At 36.7% G+C, this 19062-nt stretch overlaps 1 protein-coding gene and 1 long non-coding RNA gene across 6 annotated transcripts in view; one reads left to right on the forward strand and one right to left on the reverse strand.

The window, feature by feature from the left end:
- The window catches only part of ZNF410 (zinc finger protein 410), a 40931-nt gene that overhangs the window by 3540 nt on the left and 18329 nt on the right, over nucleotides 1–19062 (forward strand). For 3 of the 5 annotated variants that reach the window (XR_005363520.1, XM_038545237.1, XM_038545239.1), the window contains exons 2-6: nucleotides 8019–8079; nucleotides 9003–9185; nucleotides 10319–10454; nucleotides 13475–13693; nucleotides 14953–15144. Coding sequence is in view for 4 of the 5 variants with exons in the window: in XM_038545237.1 (XP_038401165.1) it covers nucleotides 9153–9185; nucleotides 10319–10454; nucleotides 13475–13693; nucleotides 14953–15144 (580 nt within the window). In the remaining variant the exon portion in view is untranslated. Of the gene's footprint in view, nucleotides 1–6647; nucleotides 6671–8018; nucleotides 8080–9002; nucleotides 9186–10318; nucleotides 10455–13474; nucleotides 13694–14952; nucleotides 15145–19062 lie in introns of those variants that run through there. The other 2 variants (XM_038545238.1, XM_038545240.1) reach the window with 2 other exon arrangements.
- On the reverse strand, nucleotides 12702–14371 carry LOC119872900. Its single transcript, XR_005363522.1, has 3 exons — nucleotides 14327–14371; nucleotides 14100–14170; nucleotides 12702–13723 (listed from the first exon to the last, which is right to left on the reverse strand). It is a non-coding gene; the product is annotated as an uncharacterized LOC119872900 (long non-coding RNA).

Raw genomic sequence — 19062 nt, forward strand, 5'->3', positions numbered from 1 at the left:
GATATTGGGAGCAAAGGAAAGAAAGTAATAAAAATGACTCCTAAATGGGGTCAGTGGTGGTCCCAGCTTGAGTGGAGGGTTGTGGTGAATGAGACTGGCGTGGTGTGATGGCAGATAGGGTTGGGAGAGAATTCATTTTGGACATATTAAATTTGAGATATCGAGTTAAAACGTTAAGCAGAGACGTCAAGTAAGCAATTGTATATACAGGTCTGCAGCTCAGAGTATTAGAGCTATAGATAAAAATTTTGGTAGTGAGCACCAGGTGTTGTATGGAAGAAATGAATAACTGTTATATACCTGAAACTAATATTACACTGTATGTTAACTAATTGGAATTTAAATAAAAACTTTAAAAAATTGGCGACAGTATCATTTAAAGATACAAATTCACACTTGGAGGATATTGTAGCAAGAAGAGAGAGCCTGAATAGTATCCTGAGGAATATTAATATTTAGAGGCAGAGTGCAGGAAGAGTATAGGGATTACCAAAGGAAACTAGAAGAAGAAGAAAAAAAAAGGAAACTAGAAGAATGGCAATGATGAGAGAGTAAAATGAACATGTATCTTGGAAGCAGAGAGTGTAAGTAAAGTATTTGAGAAAGGAGGCAGTACTTCTAAGGGATAATACCAATTATGGCTCTGGTTACAAGTGACTAGTTTGCTTCAGAAGAGGAATTCATAACAAAGGTGTGGGCAGCTCTTGGGATTAAAGAGATGATGAAGGCCCTGGCTTTATGAAGGACAGGAATCCGAGCAGCCCCAGGGGAATCTGCTCGCATCATTACTGGCATGAATGGGCTGCTGCAGCAGTTTTCAACCCTTTGTTACTTCTTTTACAATTCACATTCTGAGGAAAAGTGTCTGTTTTGTTCAATGTGGGTCAAGTGTGCAACAGTTGGCCAATGAAGAAAAGAATACCTTAATCTATGATCTTACCAAGGGCATATCCAATGGGAGAGGCTTAGATCCCCAAACATAACACCGATTTATCACTCAAGCAGGGGAAATGAATGTGGGACAATTAAAAACAATAGTTGCTCATTGCAAAGGTCAAGTAAGATTAGGGCTCCAAAGTGTCTATCGAATTTGGTAACATGAAGATTTTTGGTAACCTTTACAAGAGAAGTTTTGGTGAAGTGATGGGATTGGATAGTGATTGGAGAGTTGAAAGTGGAGACCAGTCTCTTGATAAATTTGGCTCTAAAGAATTGGAGAGAAATGGGGAGGTGACTAGAATAAAAATGAGGGCTATGGGAATGGAACACCTCAGCAGATCCTGGAAAGGAAGACGGAAGGTCCAGGATGAACCTGATAGTTTCTAAAATTCATTCTGGCTTCACAGTTCTCCATTCCAAATTTCTTTCACTAGTACCTGTTATTTACTACTTTATTGTTAGAATTTAATCAACTTTCATAATATACTAGATATGACTATAAAAGGTTACTTGGTTTTTCTTTCCCCTAGGACTATTGTTTTATACCAAAATTTAAACTGCTTTTTAAATTTTACTTTAATTTTTGATCATGGTAATTCCCTACCATTAGTAGAATTTTTGTTTTAGTTTTTAATCTTTAGTGAAGCATTGTTTGGATCTATATTTGTGGTCAGCCGGAGGTAGATATGGAGGGAGAAGCAGATTGGTGACCAGCTGGGGGACCACGGTGTTTCTCAATTTCTTGCCTCTTTTTTCTCACTGCCCCACCCTTCTCCTTTCTGAAACTGGGTCAAGGCATTTTCTACCTCCCTCAAATAAGAGCAGTATTGATGTTCTAGACTTTGTTTTCCTAGGATGGAATTACATTGCTTATTAGAAGTCGACACAATGATACTGTTTGTTTCTTGAGATAGCAGTAAGAGCCCCTGGTCATCTTTCCCTTTGGAATACACTCCCTTCTGTATGGCAGTCAGGATTGAGACAAGATACCTGTATCAGCTCTGTTCCAATGCTGCGTGTTTAGTTTATTTTGGCTTGTTTTTTCCACCCAATATGTCTCCATGTAGCCTGTATTAGTTTTAGGCTATCTTTACCCTCCCAATATGGTGTTAACTACTAATTCCTGTCTTGTGTGAGGATTCAAGTAATTTCAGTTTCCCCAAGACTGATCAATAATTGCTGATTGTAATAAATATTTATAGCAGGTATATATTAATGGCTTTACATTTATGGCTGAATCTCTTTTTAATATATGTATTTTAGATTTTGAAGATACTTTATACTGTTTTTCAATCTTTGGGATGTAATCTATTAAGTAACTTGAGATAAATTTAGTGATTTTATTTTAAAAAATTCAGAGTGCATGAGATTAGCATAGGCTAGTACTGTTTCATGAAAATATATGGTTTGTATGTGTCTCAGTGTGTTTCATTCTCTGGGATTTGATGGAAAATGTATCTTATTGTGGGTTGCAGTTGAAATGTTTGAAAACAATTGTTTTATAGGAAATTTGGACTCCATAACAAAGACAGATTTCTTTTCTTTTCTTTTTTTTTTTTAAGATTTTATTTTAAGCTCTACATCCAGTATGAGGCTTGAACTCATGACTCGAGTCACTTGCTCTACCAACTGAGCCACTCAGGCACATTTCTTAACCTTTTATAGTGTACAAAGCATTTGATATATTTACCTGTTTCTTAAACACTTAGGCAGAACTTTGTTTCTGAAGAATTTTGTAATTATTTCTGTTGCCTGATACATAAATAATCCTAAGGTAGATTTGTTTCATCTATATTTCAGATGAGTTTCCCAGGGCCAAAAACATGAGTAGCTTGCCTAGGTCTCAACCAAAAAGTCAGAGGCAGATTAGATTTCTGTTTTAGAGACCTTGGATTTTTTTTGTTGTTGTTATTGTTGTTAATAAACGTATCTCAGCTTCTTTATTTAACTTGTTCAGCTCCTTAATGTTAATGCATAATTTGCTGAAGAAGAATACAGTTAATCAGACTTCAGTTCTCAGGATTTGTTTATTTGGCTAAAAACAGAAGAAGAATTGTTCTCAGGATGGTTTAGATCCTAGAGATTGCTATTGTCTTAAATCTGCTTTGCTTTTGTTATGAGTTTTCTCATTACCAATTTACAGAACTTTTCAGGGCTTCCTGTGTTCTTTGCTTTGGTTCATTGCAAAGGTTTGTATTTGTCTGCCTTCTTTTTAACCTTTAGGCTGATTGTAGGATAACATATTAACATATCTGCTATTATTAGCTATTAATATAATAGCATTGGCAGGGTCAGTGGATTTCTAAAAAATATAATTTATCCTGGACCAGGGTTGTTTTCTTCAAGCAGTCTAATGTGGCCATAGGGAACCATGCACACAGTAAAATTCATTTGTTGTCAAGGGTAGAGGGAGAAAGGGTTTGACTAGAACTACTTATTTTATATTTATTAGTAGTATTTATTAGACCAATCCCTGGGTATCTGAGATCACTTTATTTTGTGTGGACTCTTTATCAAGAGCCAAGGTGCCTTATTTACGATTTGTGGAAAATGTGATTTGATGGGCCTATTCTTGGTTGCTGATGGTTAAATGTCTATCTCTTTTGTTATTTATGGGGCTAATTTTTCTAATTTAAAAGGAAATAGGGCGGGATCCCTGGGTGGCGCAGTGGTTTAGCGCCTGCCTTTGGCCCAGGACGCCATCCTGGAGACCCGGGATTGAATCCCACGTAGGGCTCCCAGTGCATGGAGCCTGCTTCTCCCTCAGCCTATGTCTCTGCCTCTCTCTCTCTCTCTGTGACTATCATAAATAAATAAAATTAAAAAAAATAAAAGGAAATAGGTATGTAAATTTTGCCTGTCTACCAGGGAAAGATACCAACCCCCCCCACCCCCATACACAAATATTTAGTGTTTACATTAATAAACTTGAGGTGACTACTCAGTATTGCATTCCTAGTCTCTTATCCTAATTAATAGCATAAGAAAGCCTGGGAAGAAATCTCCTTGAGACCCATAATTACCTTAAAAATAGCTTCCTGGGCGCCTGAGTGGCTCAATCAGTTGTGTCTGCCTTTGGCTCAAGTCATGAGTTTAAGGTCCTGGGATTGAGCCCTGCATCATCAGGTGCTCTGCACAGTGGGGGGTCTGCTTCTCCCTCTTCCTCCTCCCACTTTTGCTCTCTTTCTCTTTCAATAAATAAAATCTAAAAAAGAAAGAAAAGGGAGGAAAGAAAGCCTCAGTCTTAAAAAAAAAAAAAAAAGAAAAAGAAAAGAAAAATGGGCAGCCCCCGGTGGCGCAGCGGGTTTAGCAACCCTGCAGCCCGGGGTGTGATCCTGGAGACCAGGGATTGAGTCCCACATTGGGCTCCTTGCTTGGAGCCTGCTTCTCCCTCTGCCTGTGTTTCTGCCTCTCTCTCTTTGTCTCTCATGAATAAATAAATAAAATCTTAAAAAAAAAAAGAAAAGAAAAGAAAAGAAAATAGCTTCCTTTTGAGTAAGAGCAGTGCTTTCCACTCCAGTGTCATGCAAATTGCATTTAAAGGTAGAACTTTGCATTGGACACTATATTGGCCCCCATACTGGCAAATTATTTTTATTATGATTACTCTAAATATACTTTGACATAAAGCTAGGTAGTAATTCTTATCCTTCCTATGTTGAAGCCCCCAGTAGCTCTTAACTATAAAATTAAAACAAATTTACGAATAATTCAATAACAGTGGTAGGGTCAGTGGATTTTTTAAAAAAATTAATATATGCTGAACCAAGATTGTTTTCTTTAAGCAATCTAATACATATTTATTTTTAAGTGATGAATAGTTGACATAAAATGTTAGTTTCAGGTATACAACATAGTGATTTGACAATTCAATACATTACCACAATTTGATATACTACTCAGTGCTCACCAAGATAAGGGTGGTTACCATATGTCATCAAACAAACTTGTTATAAAGATTTTATTTATTTATTCATGAGAGACAGAGAGAGAGAGGGGGGCAGAAACATTAGGAAGAGGGAGAAGCAGACTCCCTTTGGGGAGTCCGTTGAGGGACTCGATCCCAGGACTCTGGGACCACGACCCAAGCAGATGCTCAACCACTGAGCCACCCAGGTGCCCCAACAAACAAACTTATTACAATATCAGCAGTCTAATGTTTTGATGGCTCTAGGAACCATATAGGTAGTATAGTTTAGGTTATTAGGATTATATCAGTTGTTGCCATGATTTATATCTTTATGAATAAGTATATAATTGTAAACCACACCATAAAACAAAACTCAAAATAACATTCATATGATGTGGTAGAGATTTTTTTCTGAAATGCGGTACTTAATGTTGAACTTCATAGTGGAAAGGTTTAGCCTTGGATTCAATAACTTATTTTCTCTGTTTGTACATCTTAACTTTAGTAATACTAATGCAGAGAATATCAGACAAGGGAGTATTTACAATGTCAAGACATTGTTTTTTTTTTTATGTCAAGACATTGTTAAGCAGCTTGTGATAATGAGATCTCACATATAACGAAAACTAGAAGTCCTTGAATACCAGTTTTAATGAGGTATTGTTAAATAATCGCAGTTAGAGTTGCCTTGTTCAAGTGAAGATAAGATTTGTGTTGCAAATGAGAAGATAGCACACAGAATGGGAGAAAGTTTGTACAAATCATCTATCTGATAAGGGGCTTGTATCTAGAATATATAAAGAACTCTTACAACTCGATAATAAAAAGACAACTCAATTTTTAAAATGGGCCAGTAATCTGAATAAGTATTTTTTCTAGAAAGATGCACATGCAGAGATGTGCATATCTATAAGCACATGCAGGGATGCTCAACATCATTAGTCATCAGATAATACAACTCACAACCACAATGAGTTACCATTCATACCTAGAGGGCTATAATAATATGTTGGTGAGGATGTAGAGAAATCCACTGCTGATAAGATTATGAAATGGTATAGACACTTTGGGAAACAGCCTGGTAATTCCTCAAGAGGTTAAACATAGAGTTATCATATGACCTAGCAATTCCACTTCTAGGTATATATCCCAAAGAGTAAGAACGTATGTCCACTCAAAAACTTGTACATGATGTTCATAGCATTGTCCATAATAGCCAAATTGTAGAAATAATCCAATTCCTTTAACTGATACATGAATAAATAAAATATAATTCAATACAATAGAATAATAGAATATTACTTGGCAATAAAAAGAAATTAAGTACTGATACTACAACAGGGATGAACCTTGGGAGTGTTATGCTAAGTGATTGCAGCCAAGCATAAAAGATCACATGTATAATTCCATTTATATGAAATGTTTAGAAATTTTTATAAACAAATCTGTAGAGACAGGAATAGATTAATGGTTGTCTAGGTCTGGTCAGGGGGAGGGCTTGGGAGAAAATGGAGAGTGATTGCTGAGAGATACAGGGTTTCTTTTTGGGAATGATGAAATTGTAAAATTGATTGTGGTTGTGGTTGCAAAACTGTGAATATACTAAGAAACATTTAACTGTACTCTTTTTTTTTTTTTTAAGATTGTAATTATTTAAGAGAGAGCGTGAGAGAGAAAGAGCGCAAGCAGGGGAGAAGGGTAGAAGGAGAAGCAGACTCCCCACTGAGCAGGGAGCTGGTTGTGGTTGCGAGGATTGGCTCCCAGGACCCTGGGATTGTGACCTGAACTGAAGGCAGCCACTTAACTGACTGAGCCACCCAGGTGCCCTGACTGTACTCTTTAAATGAGTGAATTATATGGTATATGAATTATATCTCAGTAAAGATGTTATTTAAAAATTTGTGTTGCAGTTTTTGAAACCTGTTAATGAGAATTGAGGATAGAAACAAATTTAATTGCATATTTGCTATCACACTTCTGGCTAATATACATAGTAAGTTGCTGTGTTAAAGATGAGATTCACACAGTACACTTGATGAGGTACTGAGTGCTCCAGTACAGATTCTCTTGAGGTCATCCTGCCTTTTCTATGTATCCTACTGGTCTCTCTTTAGTTCATACTGTACACTACAAACCACACATGGGGGCACCATATTTGGGCAGAACTCAGTTATAGTATGGATATACACCCATTTGTTCCAGAAAATGCTTGCACTATTTATTTTTTAAAAGATTATCACTGAAGTGAAGACGCTAAAATAAAAAGATATCGTAGATAACCATGGACTCTTGAGAAATGGTGGTTTAGAGGTGGCTCTTTTTTTTTTTTTTTTCAAAGGTTTTATTTATTTATTCATGAGAGACACAGACAGAGAAAGAGAGGCAGAGACACAGGCAGAGGGAGAAGCAGGCTCCATGCAGGGAGCCTGATGTGGGACTCGATCCCGGGACTCCAGGATAATGTCCTGGGCTGAAGGCAGGCACTAAACCACTGAGCCACCCAGGGATCCCCCAGAGGTGGCTCTTAAACTATGAGAGCTGGCAGCTTCCTTCTTTAAATTATTACAGCTTTGTAAAAATGTCTAAGAACTAGTATGTGATTTTTCCCTTGTCAGTGCACATTTTCATAAACTTTTTTTTCCATTTTTCATTAGGTAAGGATAATAGAAACACAGCCAGCATCATTGGTTTCTAAGAAAATTAATATAAAGGGCAGCAAATAGTTGTCTAGTTTCTTAGAGATTTTACTACAATCTCAGAAACTCAAAAGTTTGAAGAACCTTAAAAATAAATAAGTATTTTGTTATTTCTTGGCTTCTTGAGATGAACTGGAATTGGGGGAAAAGGAATTCTTAAACCCTGGTGTTTCAAGGTCTGACGTAGATAAGCATAAGTAGATATATGCCAGCCTGTTCTATGGGTGGGAGTCCTGGTTCTGCAGCTTAATAACTTGAGAAATGATGTACTGAGCCTTGGTTCCTTCCTCAGTGAAAAAGAAGGATGAATAAACTACTTTGTACTATTATGTATAGTGCTTGAATAAAAAAAAAAAACCTATGTGAAAGGAAAAGTCAGATTTATGATACTTGATTTTATGTAGGAAAGTTAAATAAAAGGACACTTCTACTTACATCTTGTGAATTGTTATTTTTTTATGATGAAAATGAAGATTTCTGGAAGCTAGCAAGGGGAAGAAGAAGGACTCAACAGGACAATAAACACTTATTCAGGTACTTCTAAATGCCCTTTTTGTAGAGTAAGTCTCTGCCTTATTCTAACTTTCTACTTAACCTTGGTATTAATTGAAAACTCCCATTCTGGGTATATTTTACCTTGTATAATTACTTTGTATATAGTAGTGCTCCCAATTTTAGCAAAAATTGCACAAACTAAAGTAGACTCTTTTGTCAAAAGTCTGAAAAAAAATTAAGCAATAAGAAAGAAATTATAAGAATAATCTCTTATTCAATAAGAAATTGAATAATTTTAATTATGAGGGAAAACAGCTGCACCAGGGTCCCAAGAGTACTACTTTTGGGAAACATGTTCAGATTTTGACTGTATAAGTACTTTTAGAAAGATGAGGAAATTGAGACAAGAAATCGTCATACCAGTTTGCGACCTAATCTAGCTACTATCATAGTTGTATTAATTTCCTTTTATTTTTTTCTTCTCATATCTTAACTAGTTTTATTAACTAGTTTTAATAGCAAGTATATAATTTTGCATTTTGTTTTAATTTAACGTGTCATTAGTACTTTTTGCTGTGGTTGCATTATTTTCAGAACTGTATTTTTAAGTGACAGTGCCATAATCTAATTAACCATTCCCTAAGTATTGGGTATATATGTGTATTTATATCTTGCTTGTAGTTGTTTATTATTACAGATGCTAACATGACATTTTTGAGGATATATTTTTTCTATTTTTAAGATCTTTTCTTAAAATAGATTCTTAGAAGTAGAGATTCTACAAAGTACAACTTTTAATGGATTTTGACACTTGTTGGGCTTATTCTATATTAAAACAAGTGTTTTGGGTGAATTCTTTATTTGCTTGCTTGTTGTGATTTTCGGATATGTAGAGAGGTGCCTTTGTTCATTTAGCTACATTTTTCCAATCCTCTAATTCTCATTCTCTTATCCTTTTTTAGGCTAAATTGATTACCCACCCAGCACAACATCTTACAGGAAAAACATAGCATTTCCTAGAGGAATATGAGCATTACTAGAAGGTGTTATTGACTCTGAATTAAATTTTTAACCGGTCCCTTGAACAGCTACAGGATTTGGAAGCTGAATCAATGTTATCAGATGAGTTAGAATCCAAACCAGAGGTGAGTTCAGGCAGTGCTTTTTATTTGTTTATTTATTTATATTTTTTTGTGGGCTATCTTCCAAGGTTTGTCCTTAGTGGAGTCAGTAAATTTCTGTAATGAACCAGATAGTAAAATTTTAGGTTTGTGGGCTGTATGGTTTTGGTCATAACTACTAGTTTATTATTTTTTCTATCATTAAGTACTTTCTCAAAGATTTAAAAACTCTATTTTTACCTATTTTTACATTTATTTAAGTAATTATAAGTTATTATACATCTAGGTAATTATACCATGACAAAATTTTTATATATATATGATATATATGTGAATGTGTATATGCATATATAAATATTTACTACCACAACCATTTTTTCAATTAATTTTGTATATATCTGAAAGTGTTCTCTTTCTAAGTATGATTAGAGGATTTAAACTTTATTTGTTTATTTATTTATTTATTATTTTTATTTATTTTTTAAGTAGGCTCCACGTCTAGTGTGGAGCCCAACACGGGGCTTGAACTCACGACCTTGAGATCAAGACCTGAGCTGAGATCAAGAGTTGGACGCTTAACTGACTGAGCCACCCAGGCGCCCCCCCCAAATTTTTTTTTTATTATTCATTTCTCTTGCTTTAATTTTAGTACATCTGTGTCGCATAGTGGAAAGGTCAATGAATTTGGAATCAGGTTACGTAAGTTTGAAGACTTACTTCTCCTAACTACTCATGTAACCTTAGATAAGTAAGTCATTTGATGTCTTCAACTTGATTCCTTATCTTTAAAATACATGTTCAGTCTTACTGCATTACGGTGAGGATTAAATGAACCAATACACAGAAAAGTGCTTTGTAAAATGTAATTAGTTAACTTTTTAATAGCCTTCGTTAAAACATATTATTTTTGTCTTTTCTGTTTGATAGAAGGTGATAGAGGTTTTCTTTAAAACAGAGGACTTGATAAAAATAACTTTGAATGTGTCTTGTAGTTAATCATTTTTCTGTGAATGTGGTTAAGACTAGTGAGCAATGAAGACTTAATTACACTATGAATTTTTGGTAAATTCAGAGGTTTAGATTCATTCCTAACAATTTGTATTTTTCAATATTGTCTCTTCCTCTTCCCCCTTCTTCCCCCCCGCCCCGCCCCCCAGCTCCTGGTACAGTTTGTTCAGAATACATCCATCCCATTGGGACAGGGGCTAGTAGAATCAGAAGCTAAAGACATAACTTGCTTGTCCCTCCTTCCAGTGACTGAGGCCTCAGAATGCAGTCGGCTGATGTTACCAGGTAAAAATTAAGATCACAAAAGATAAGACAAGCAAGTTTTAAGAGCTTAGCCTGCTTTATCAAACTGGTGGGATGGGATAAATGACTTTATAACTGACTGGTAGAAACTGTAAAAATTAGGAATCGTGGAGAATAAGCAACCATGGGAGTAACAAGCACATTGTTAATTTAAGTCATAGTAATTGATAGGATCCATCCATAGAATGTGAGAGTGAGAAGAAAAGACCAAGATGGAACTCCCTATTCAAGGTACAGGGTAAGCAAGAGAGCCTAGGAAAAAGGAAAGGCTAGAAGAGTAAAAGAAATACTGGTACAGAGTGCAGGCACAGAACTCAAGAGAGTAGTCAGTATGTCAGATGCTTCTTAGAGGCCCATGACATAAGGACTGTCCCAATGAGGTAGGGCCAAAAAAGCCATTGTTGACAGGATCTGTTCCATGGAAAGGGGTGGAAAGCCAGACTGTAGAGGGCTGAAGTAACAGTGCAAGATAAATATAGTTGAGGAAGTAACTCTACTTTCTGAAGGCTCTTCCTGCTATGGAAAGGAAAAAGTGGACATAAGGTAGATGGCAGAATTCTTTTTTTAAGATCTGAAATATTTGGCGACTTTAAAATCTTTTTCAATGTTTAAAGATTCAAGAAGGGCAAATATATTCAACCAACCAATGTTGATTAAAGGTTTCCTTGTCTAGTTCCTAGCTTTTCCACATCTTCTGTTGTTCAACTCCTGTTTTTCTACTGGTATGTTGGAGTTTTTCCAAATCCTGACAGATTTTCAATATATGTACATTTCTGTGTGCTAGTAAAATTTGATCTTCGTTAGGCTTAAACTTTTTTCCTCTCCCAATTTTAATTTGTTGAATAAATATTTTAACATTAATGAAGTGAGACAAAATCATCAATCTTAATCTTCTACATTAACTTGTTTTAGGGATCCCTGGGTGGCGCAGCGGTTTGGCGCCTGCCTTTGGCCCAGGGCGCGATCCTGGAGACCCAGGATCGAATCCCACATCGGGCTCCCGGTGCATGGAGCCTGCTTCTCCCCCTGCCTGTGTCTCTGCCTCTCTCTCTCTCTCTCTCTCTGTGACTATCATAAATAAATAAAAATTAAAAAAATTAAAAAAAAATAACTTGTTTTAATTTTGATTAAAAATATTTTTTAAATATTTGTATTTATTTATTCATTTAAGTAATCTGTATACCCCAGTGTGGGGCTCAGACTCAACCCTGAGATCAAGAGTCTCATGCTCTTCTGATTGAGCCAGTCAGATGCCCTGATTAAAAATATTTTAGATAATCAATTGTCAATAATAGTAAATGAAAACCCAGGTACTCAGCTCCCAACTTATGAAACATAATATCTAACACAAATGTACCTGCACATACTTCCCTAACTTTATTCCCCTCCCTCTTAAATATGTATATATCATTCCATGCATGGCCTGTATATTTTCTATTTAGTTGGGATATGTGATAAATGCAGAAAAGTAGAAAACTATATGCTGATATGTTTTGAAGAATTATTATAGGGATCCCTGGGTGGCACAGCGGTTTAGCGCCTGCCTTTGGCCCAGGGTGCGATCCTGGAGACCCGGGATCGAATCCCACATCGGGCTCCCGGTGCATGGAGCCTGCTTCTCCCTCTGCCTATGTCTCTGCCTCTCTCTCTCTCTCTCTGTGACTATCATAAATAAATTTTTAAAAAATTATAAAAAAAATTATTATTATAAAGGAAATACCCACCACCCAATCAAGAAGCGGAACCTTGCCAGCTCCCAAGCCCCCATGGGTTCCTCCCTGATAAAGACAATCTCTGTTCTTCTGTAGGTCATCACTATCTTCAGTTATTTGACCAATATTTGTTTCCCAAGTTTAACCATCCAAATCTAAGCAATGCAGTTTAATGTTAGGTGTTTTTAGACCTTGGAATCATATTAATATATGTCCTTGTACCTTTCTTCTGTTACTCTGTAGTTGTGAGGTTCATCCTTGTATGTATAACTGTGGTTTGGTTAGTTTCATTGCTGTATAGTGTTTGATGAGTGTAACCATGGCTTCTTTCTCCATGATGCTGTTGAAGAATATTTATTTTCTAGCATTTTACTATGACAAACAGTGCTGCTATGAACTTTATTAAAATTTTTGTGTATGATAAAATATACATAACTAAAGAATTGCCATTTAAACCAGTTAACCATTTCAATCACATAAATTTACTATCTTATTGGTTCTGTGACGTTAAGTACATTCATATTGTGCTATTTCATTAGACTTTGAAACGGCAGTACTATCCCTAGGCTTCCATTTTCATTCCTGTAATCTTATTGGTTATCTTCCTTCAAGGAAAAAAAATTACCTGTCTTTTATAAAGATGACTGAAATCCCTGAAAACACTATATGCTTTAGCACTGTAGTGCAGTTTCTCATTTTATTGCAACCAAAACCTTTGGAAATTCATCCCATCCCTTAGAATAAAGTTCTAGAGAGCAAGTTTTCTGAGTTACTTCTTTATGTTTCAGTGTAAGCCCAGGAGTATAATGAAACATTTATGATTCTGTAAAATTTCAATGATATTTCAGGCTATGTTTTTTTCCCCCAATGACTCAACAGAACTGTCACATACATAGTATAAAAACTAAAGGGAGGAATCTCTTTCCAAGAAAAATAATTTAAAATTTAGATCCTATTCTTGCATAAGTTATTCATTGTATAACTAGATTTTTCAAAGGAAAAGTACTGATTCTGGCCTTGGAAAGACAAAGGTCTGTAATCCCCAAATGTGGATGGTTGGTTGGTCATTACTGCCAAGTGTCAGATGAGTCTGTTCCCCACATTTTGACTGATTCCCTTTACAACTTAGTTATCTCTCTGTCCTCTTCTGAGGGAAATTTTGTATTTGTAAAATAAAAATGCTGCTGCTCCTATAAGGGATGTTGTAGGGGTATTTGGTACTGTGTATCAGAATGGTGAGCTCTCTGTAGATAAGTGTTCCATAAATCTGTGATATTTTCCCTTTGCCAGATGATACTCCAAGTCATACAAACTCCTCCAAAGAGGTCCCTTCCTCAGCTGTTTTGAGAAGCCTTCAGGTGAATGTGGGCCCAGATGGAGAGGAGACGAGGGCTCAGACTGTACAGAAGTCCCCAGAGTTTTTGTCGACTCCAGAGTCTCCTAGCTTGTTGCAAGATCTACAGCCAAGTGATAGCACTTCTTTCATTCTTCTTAATCTAACAAGAGCAGGTATTCATTATCCTTTTCTGAACTCTGCTCCTGCTTAAAAAAAAAAACAAAAAACTGGGGGTGGGCCATATTTAACTCAGTCATATTTAAAATGGAAAGAAGCCTTATTATTTTATCATTTTATCATTTTAGAGAATTGGTATAGTCTGATGATCAGTTGAATAGATAGAGGGAGAAGGCAGATTCTAGGATGACTCAGAAGTTTCTTGCTTGGGAAATTAGGTTGTACCAGTCAGCAAGATAGTGAGCCCAAGAACAGGGTTCGGGGGAGGATGATAAGTTCCAGTTTATGCTTGTTGATGTTGAGATTTCAGAGGGACATTCATGAGGAGATGTCCTTTAGACAGAAACAGGAATCCAGGGTTCTAGAAATTTCTTGTGTAAAATAAGTTGTCTTGATGCTTACCAGCATTCAGGAAATGTAGAGAACAATGAACATGGATTCTTTGATTCAGAAAAGAAGGCAAATCTGGGACCCTGAAAAAAAAACACCCACATTTAAGAGGGTGACAGAAGAATGGGGAGGAGCTGCTAGAGAGGAATAAAGAAAACTTCAGAGGGAGATCATTGTAGGAGAAGCCCAGAGAGGGAAATTGTCTGAAAGAAGAAAAGGTAGTAAATCATGCCAGATACCACAGGATGGGCTAGTGAGATGAGGACTAGAAAGTCTATGGTGACCTGAGCAAGAGCAGTTGTTAACTGATGTAGTAGAGGTGAAAGCCAGGGTTCTAACCATGGTGGGGAGTGGATGGCAGGTGAGAAAGTGGATACAAAAGTTACAAGTTACATTTATAGGAAACTTACCCCTGAGACAGTGAGAAGTACTAGAGAAGTGCTTGGGATTTTCTCTTCTTTTTAAAAATAAAGATGGGTAAGACAGATTTAAAGGCTTTTTTTTTTTTTTTTTTTTAGATTTAAAGGCTTTAAAGAGAGGTTATAAGGTGGCCAGAAGAGAGGAATGGCTTGCAGATGGCAGAGAGATGACTGAAGGATAGGGTTAGGGTGCTAGTTTGCTTGCCCTTGGGCGGGGCCGGGGGGTGGGGATAACAGCTTTTGCCTTCTGAAAACTGGAGGAGGTAAGAAAGATAAGCCTGTCAGCTGGGAGTGGAAAGATGATAACCTATGTAGTAGGAGAACAGAAGCTTGAGGTGAGAGTTGAAAATCTGGAATAGCTGATTCAGGACATGAAGTATCTGAGCCAGGGCCGATAAAGGGATTACTTGATGGGTAACTTTCACATATCCTCTTGTTTCTTCCAGGTCTGGGCTCTTCAGCTGAGCACTTAGTATTTGTACAAGATGAGGCAGAGGATTCAGGGAATGATTTCCTCTCCAGTGAGAGCACGGACAGTAGCATTCCATGGTTCCTCCGGGTTCAGGAGTTGGCTCATGATAGTTTGATTGCTGCTACTCGTGCACAACTGGCAAAGAATGCAAAAACCAGCAGCAATGGTGAGACCTCTATGATGTTTTCGCTTCTAGTATTCTGTGTGGAGATTTTAGTAAAGCAATGGCTATCTTTTGAATTGACTATAATCCAAGTTATTTTATTGGTGAGAGCAAAAGGCTAGAAATGTGTCATTTGTCTTGTTTTCTTTCTTTCTTTTTTATTTTTTTAAAGATTTAATTTATTTTATTCATGAGAGACACAAAGAGAGAGAGGCAGAGACACAGGCAGAGGGAGAAGCAGGCTCCATGCAAGGAGCCCGATGTGGGACTCAATCCCAGGATCCCAGGATCACACCCTGAGCCAAAGGTAGATGCTCAACCACTGAGCCACCCAGGCGTCCCTTGTTTGTCATATTTTCTATAAAATAACCTAGCTATGCCAGATTCATGTGCAAAATCAATGACACGAGCATCCTCAATTGTCAGCCTTATGTACAGAGCTTTTTTAAAGGGAAAACATTTTCACAGATCTTGATGTTACCTTGAATTGTTTTTTTATTGTACTGTACCCTTTACTTAGAGCTTTTATAACATTATAAAATCAAAACAGTATTACCAATTAATAGAAATAAAACTATAAAACCAATGAAAATAAAGTTAATATTAAGTCAGTGTGGAAGATGATGGTGTTTTAGTGAAACTGAATTGCTACTCATAGCAATTTAGCAATTTTAGTAACCACCACTGACTTTTTCTTTTGGAAACCGTTCATATGACCTCTAAATATCCAAACAGGCTATATAGGGCTGTTTTTGTGTTTGGTTGGTTTTTTGTTTGTTTATTTATGAGTTCAGCATGCCTGTACTAACTCTGCCATTTTCCTCTATCCAGTGATTTTCAAATAGTCCTTGAGTCATCAGCATCATCTGGGCTCTTAGAAGTAAATTCTCAGGCCTCATCCTACTGAATCAGAAACATGCAATCTTTTAGTAAGCCCTCTTGCGGGTTCCAGTGCATGTTAAAACTTGAGGACCATGACTCTATTTAAGCCACCCCTAAACCAGTGCACAACTTTTGCTTATGTAGCATGCCATAATACTTTTTGTTTTAGGCTGCTTCTGTATTTTCTCTTTAATCTGTGACAATTAAGGTACTACTAATTAAGTAGGTACCTATAATTAGGTACTACTAATTAAGGTAAGGTATAAGGTACACATTTACCATTATCACAAACCAGGCTGAAGCATGTTGGAGCTCATGTGGATGATCTAGAATATGCTTATGATTATTTTGTGATTACCATGCAAGTGAAAATTAAAAATTAAAAACTTTCTCAAGGATCCTTGAGAATATTTCAGAATATTCTGGCTTTAGAAACATTAACCTAAATCTTTTCTATAGAGAGAACTCCAAATGTCTTTTTTTATAAGTTTTTATTTAAATTCCAGTTAGTTAACATACAATGTAATATTAGTTTCAGGCGTATAATATACTGATGAATCACCTGGTGCTCATCACAACAAATGCACTCCTTAATCCTCAGCACCTATTTCTCTTTCCTCACCCATCTCCCCTCTGGCAACCATCAATTGTTTTCAGTCATTGAGAGTCTTTCTTGGTTTGCCTCTCTCTTTTTTTTTGCCCCTTTGCTCTTTTGTTTCTTAAATTCCACCTATGAGTAAAATCGTATGGTATTTGTCCTTCTTTGACTGACTTATTTCACTTAGCATAATAGTCTCTAGCTCCATCCATGTCACTGCAAAGAGAACTCCATACTTCTGTTGAGTTTCAGAATGATTAGTTCTGCTTGGATTACCATAATGCAGCTTAGAATGGCCCATTTAACCATTTTGGGAGACTCTACATACAGTTCAGATTCTTCTGAGATGGTTTTGCTAATCTCTGGATCCCGAAACCTCTACAATCTCCTCTTTGTATTAAGGAAATAGTGCTGTATGTGCCAGGAAGAAGCTGTGTATGGAGGGAACTTGGGGTTTGGCATCTGGAGACTTGGGATCCAGACCTGGTGCTGTCATTAACTTGTCTTCTGCCTGGGGGATTTAACTTCCTTAGCAACAGTTTTCTCATGTTCAGAACACAGATCAAGTAGCTTACCTGATAGGATTTTTTTTGAGATTTAAATAAGATTCTATCTGGGAAATGCTTTATAATCAGCAAAGCATTGTGTGGATGTTTTTATTACTCTCAAAATATGTGTCCTACCTAACGACTACCTTATATGCTTGAATATAAAGTGAGCCCAAATATATGACATTTTTCTATTTTATCAATGAGATGATTCCATAAAACCTTTTAAGGGGCTAACTTAGATATATAAACCTTTAGGCATATGGATAAACACTGTAAATGAAAATTTTAAATCATGAAATATATTAATTTATTTTATTAATTTATTTTTTAAAGATTTTCTTTATTAATGAGAAACAGAGAGAGAGACAGAGAGAGAGAGAGGCAGACACATAGGCAGAGGGAGAAATAGGCTCCATGCAGGAAGCCTGATGTGGGACTTGATCCCGGATCCCAGGATCATGCCCTGAGCCGAAGGCTGACAGTCAACTACTGAACCATCCAGGGATCCTGAAATATATTAATTTAATATTGCTTTTTACCCACTAACACATAATAAAATGATTTTATTCAATATTTAAATGCATCTTTAACATAAATATCTTTGTTGTTACTAAAGCCATTTTGTGCATCCTGTAGCAGTTTCTCAGAGCACATCTTCACTTCTATCTAAGTTGATCGAAATACAGAAATATTTAAATTTTGTATATGATGCTTTATATCAAGGGTTAGCAAAGGGCCAAATAACCACATTTTGTAAATAAAGTTTTATTGGTACACAGGCATGCCCATTCATTACAAATTGTCTGGCTGCTACAGTGGCAAAGTTGAATAGTTGTGACGGAGACCATATGGTCCTCCAGGCCAAAAATACTTAGTATCTGGCCCTTTATATAATAAATTTACTGATCCATGCTATATGTGATGCTCTCACTGGAAATTTTATCCCAAATGCAAAGACCTCACATAACTGTGGGATCTTTAAAGTGTTTATAGTGTTATCTAACATGTGCAATATAAGGTGTTGAATTTTTTTTCTTTTTTGGTGGGGGGAGCCAATTCATTAGATCTCTAAATATCCAAAACTATCATTGGTTGATGTCATTTTAAGTTAATCCATCTTCTCCAAACAGTGCTGTGTGTGTGTGTGTGTTGTTGTTGTTGTTGTTGTTGTTTTTTAAAGATTTCGGGATCCCTGGGTGGCTCAGCGGTTTAGCGCCTGCCTTTGGCCCAGGGCGCGATCCTAGAGACCCAGGATTGAGTCCCACGTCCCTGCATGGAGCCTGCTTCTCCCTCTGCCTGTGTCTCTGCCTCTCTTCATTCATGAGAGACACAGAGAGAGAGAGAGAGAGAGAGAGAGAGAGAGAGGCAGAGACACAGGCAGAGGGAGAAGCAGGCTTCATGCAGGGAGCTCTACGTGGGACTTAGTCCTGGGTCCTCAGGATCAGGCCCTGGGCTGAAGGCGGCACTAAACCGCCGAGCCACCCAGGCTGCCGTAGTGCTTTGTGTTTTTAAGGGAATGGTTTCATAAGGACTCAAATACAAGGCAATTGACTATTTTCTGAGCAGTTTTTTAATTTCATGTTTCTGTCAGTGTTCTCATTGTATCTACAAATTGAATGCACAAAGCCTCAAATGTTACTAGTTTAAATTTCTGTATTATTAGTGTGGGATTTTTAGGTTTTTCATTAGAAATTAATTAGCTGCAGCTCTGGAGTGGGTGGGAAATTTCCTTTATATGTTTACAATTTTGTACTGTTTAAAATTTACCTAGGTGCAGCTATTTTCCTTTTTTCTTTTTTTTTTAAAGATTTTATTTATTTATTCATAGAGAAAGAGAGGCAGAGGGAGAAGCAGGCTCCATGCTGGGAGCCCGATGCAGGACTCGATCCC

Source organism: Canis lupus, chromosome 8 (assembly GCF_011100685.1).
Source record: "Canis lupus familiaris isolate Mischka breed German Shepherd chromosome 8, alternate assembly UU_Cfam_GSD_1.0, whole genome shotgun sequence".
In the NCBI taxonomy this organism is placed as follows: domain Eukaryota; kingdom Metazoa; phylum Chordata; class Mammalia; order Carnivora; family Canidae; genus Canis; species Canis lupus.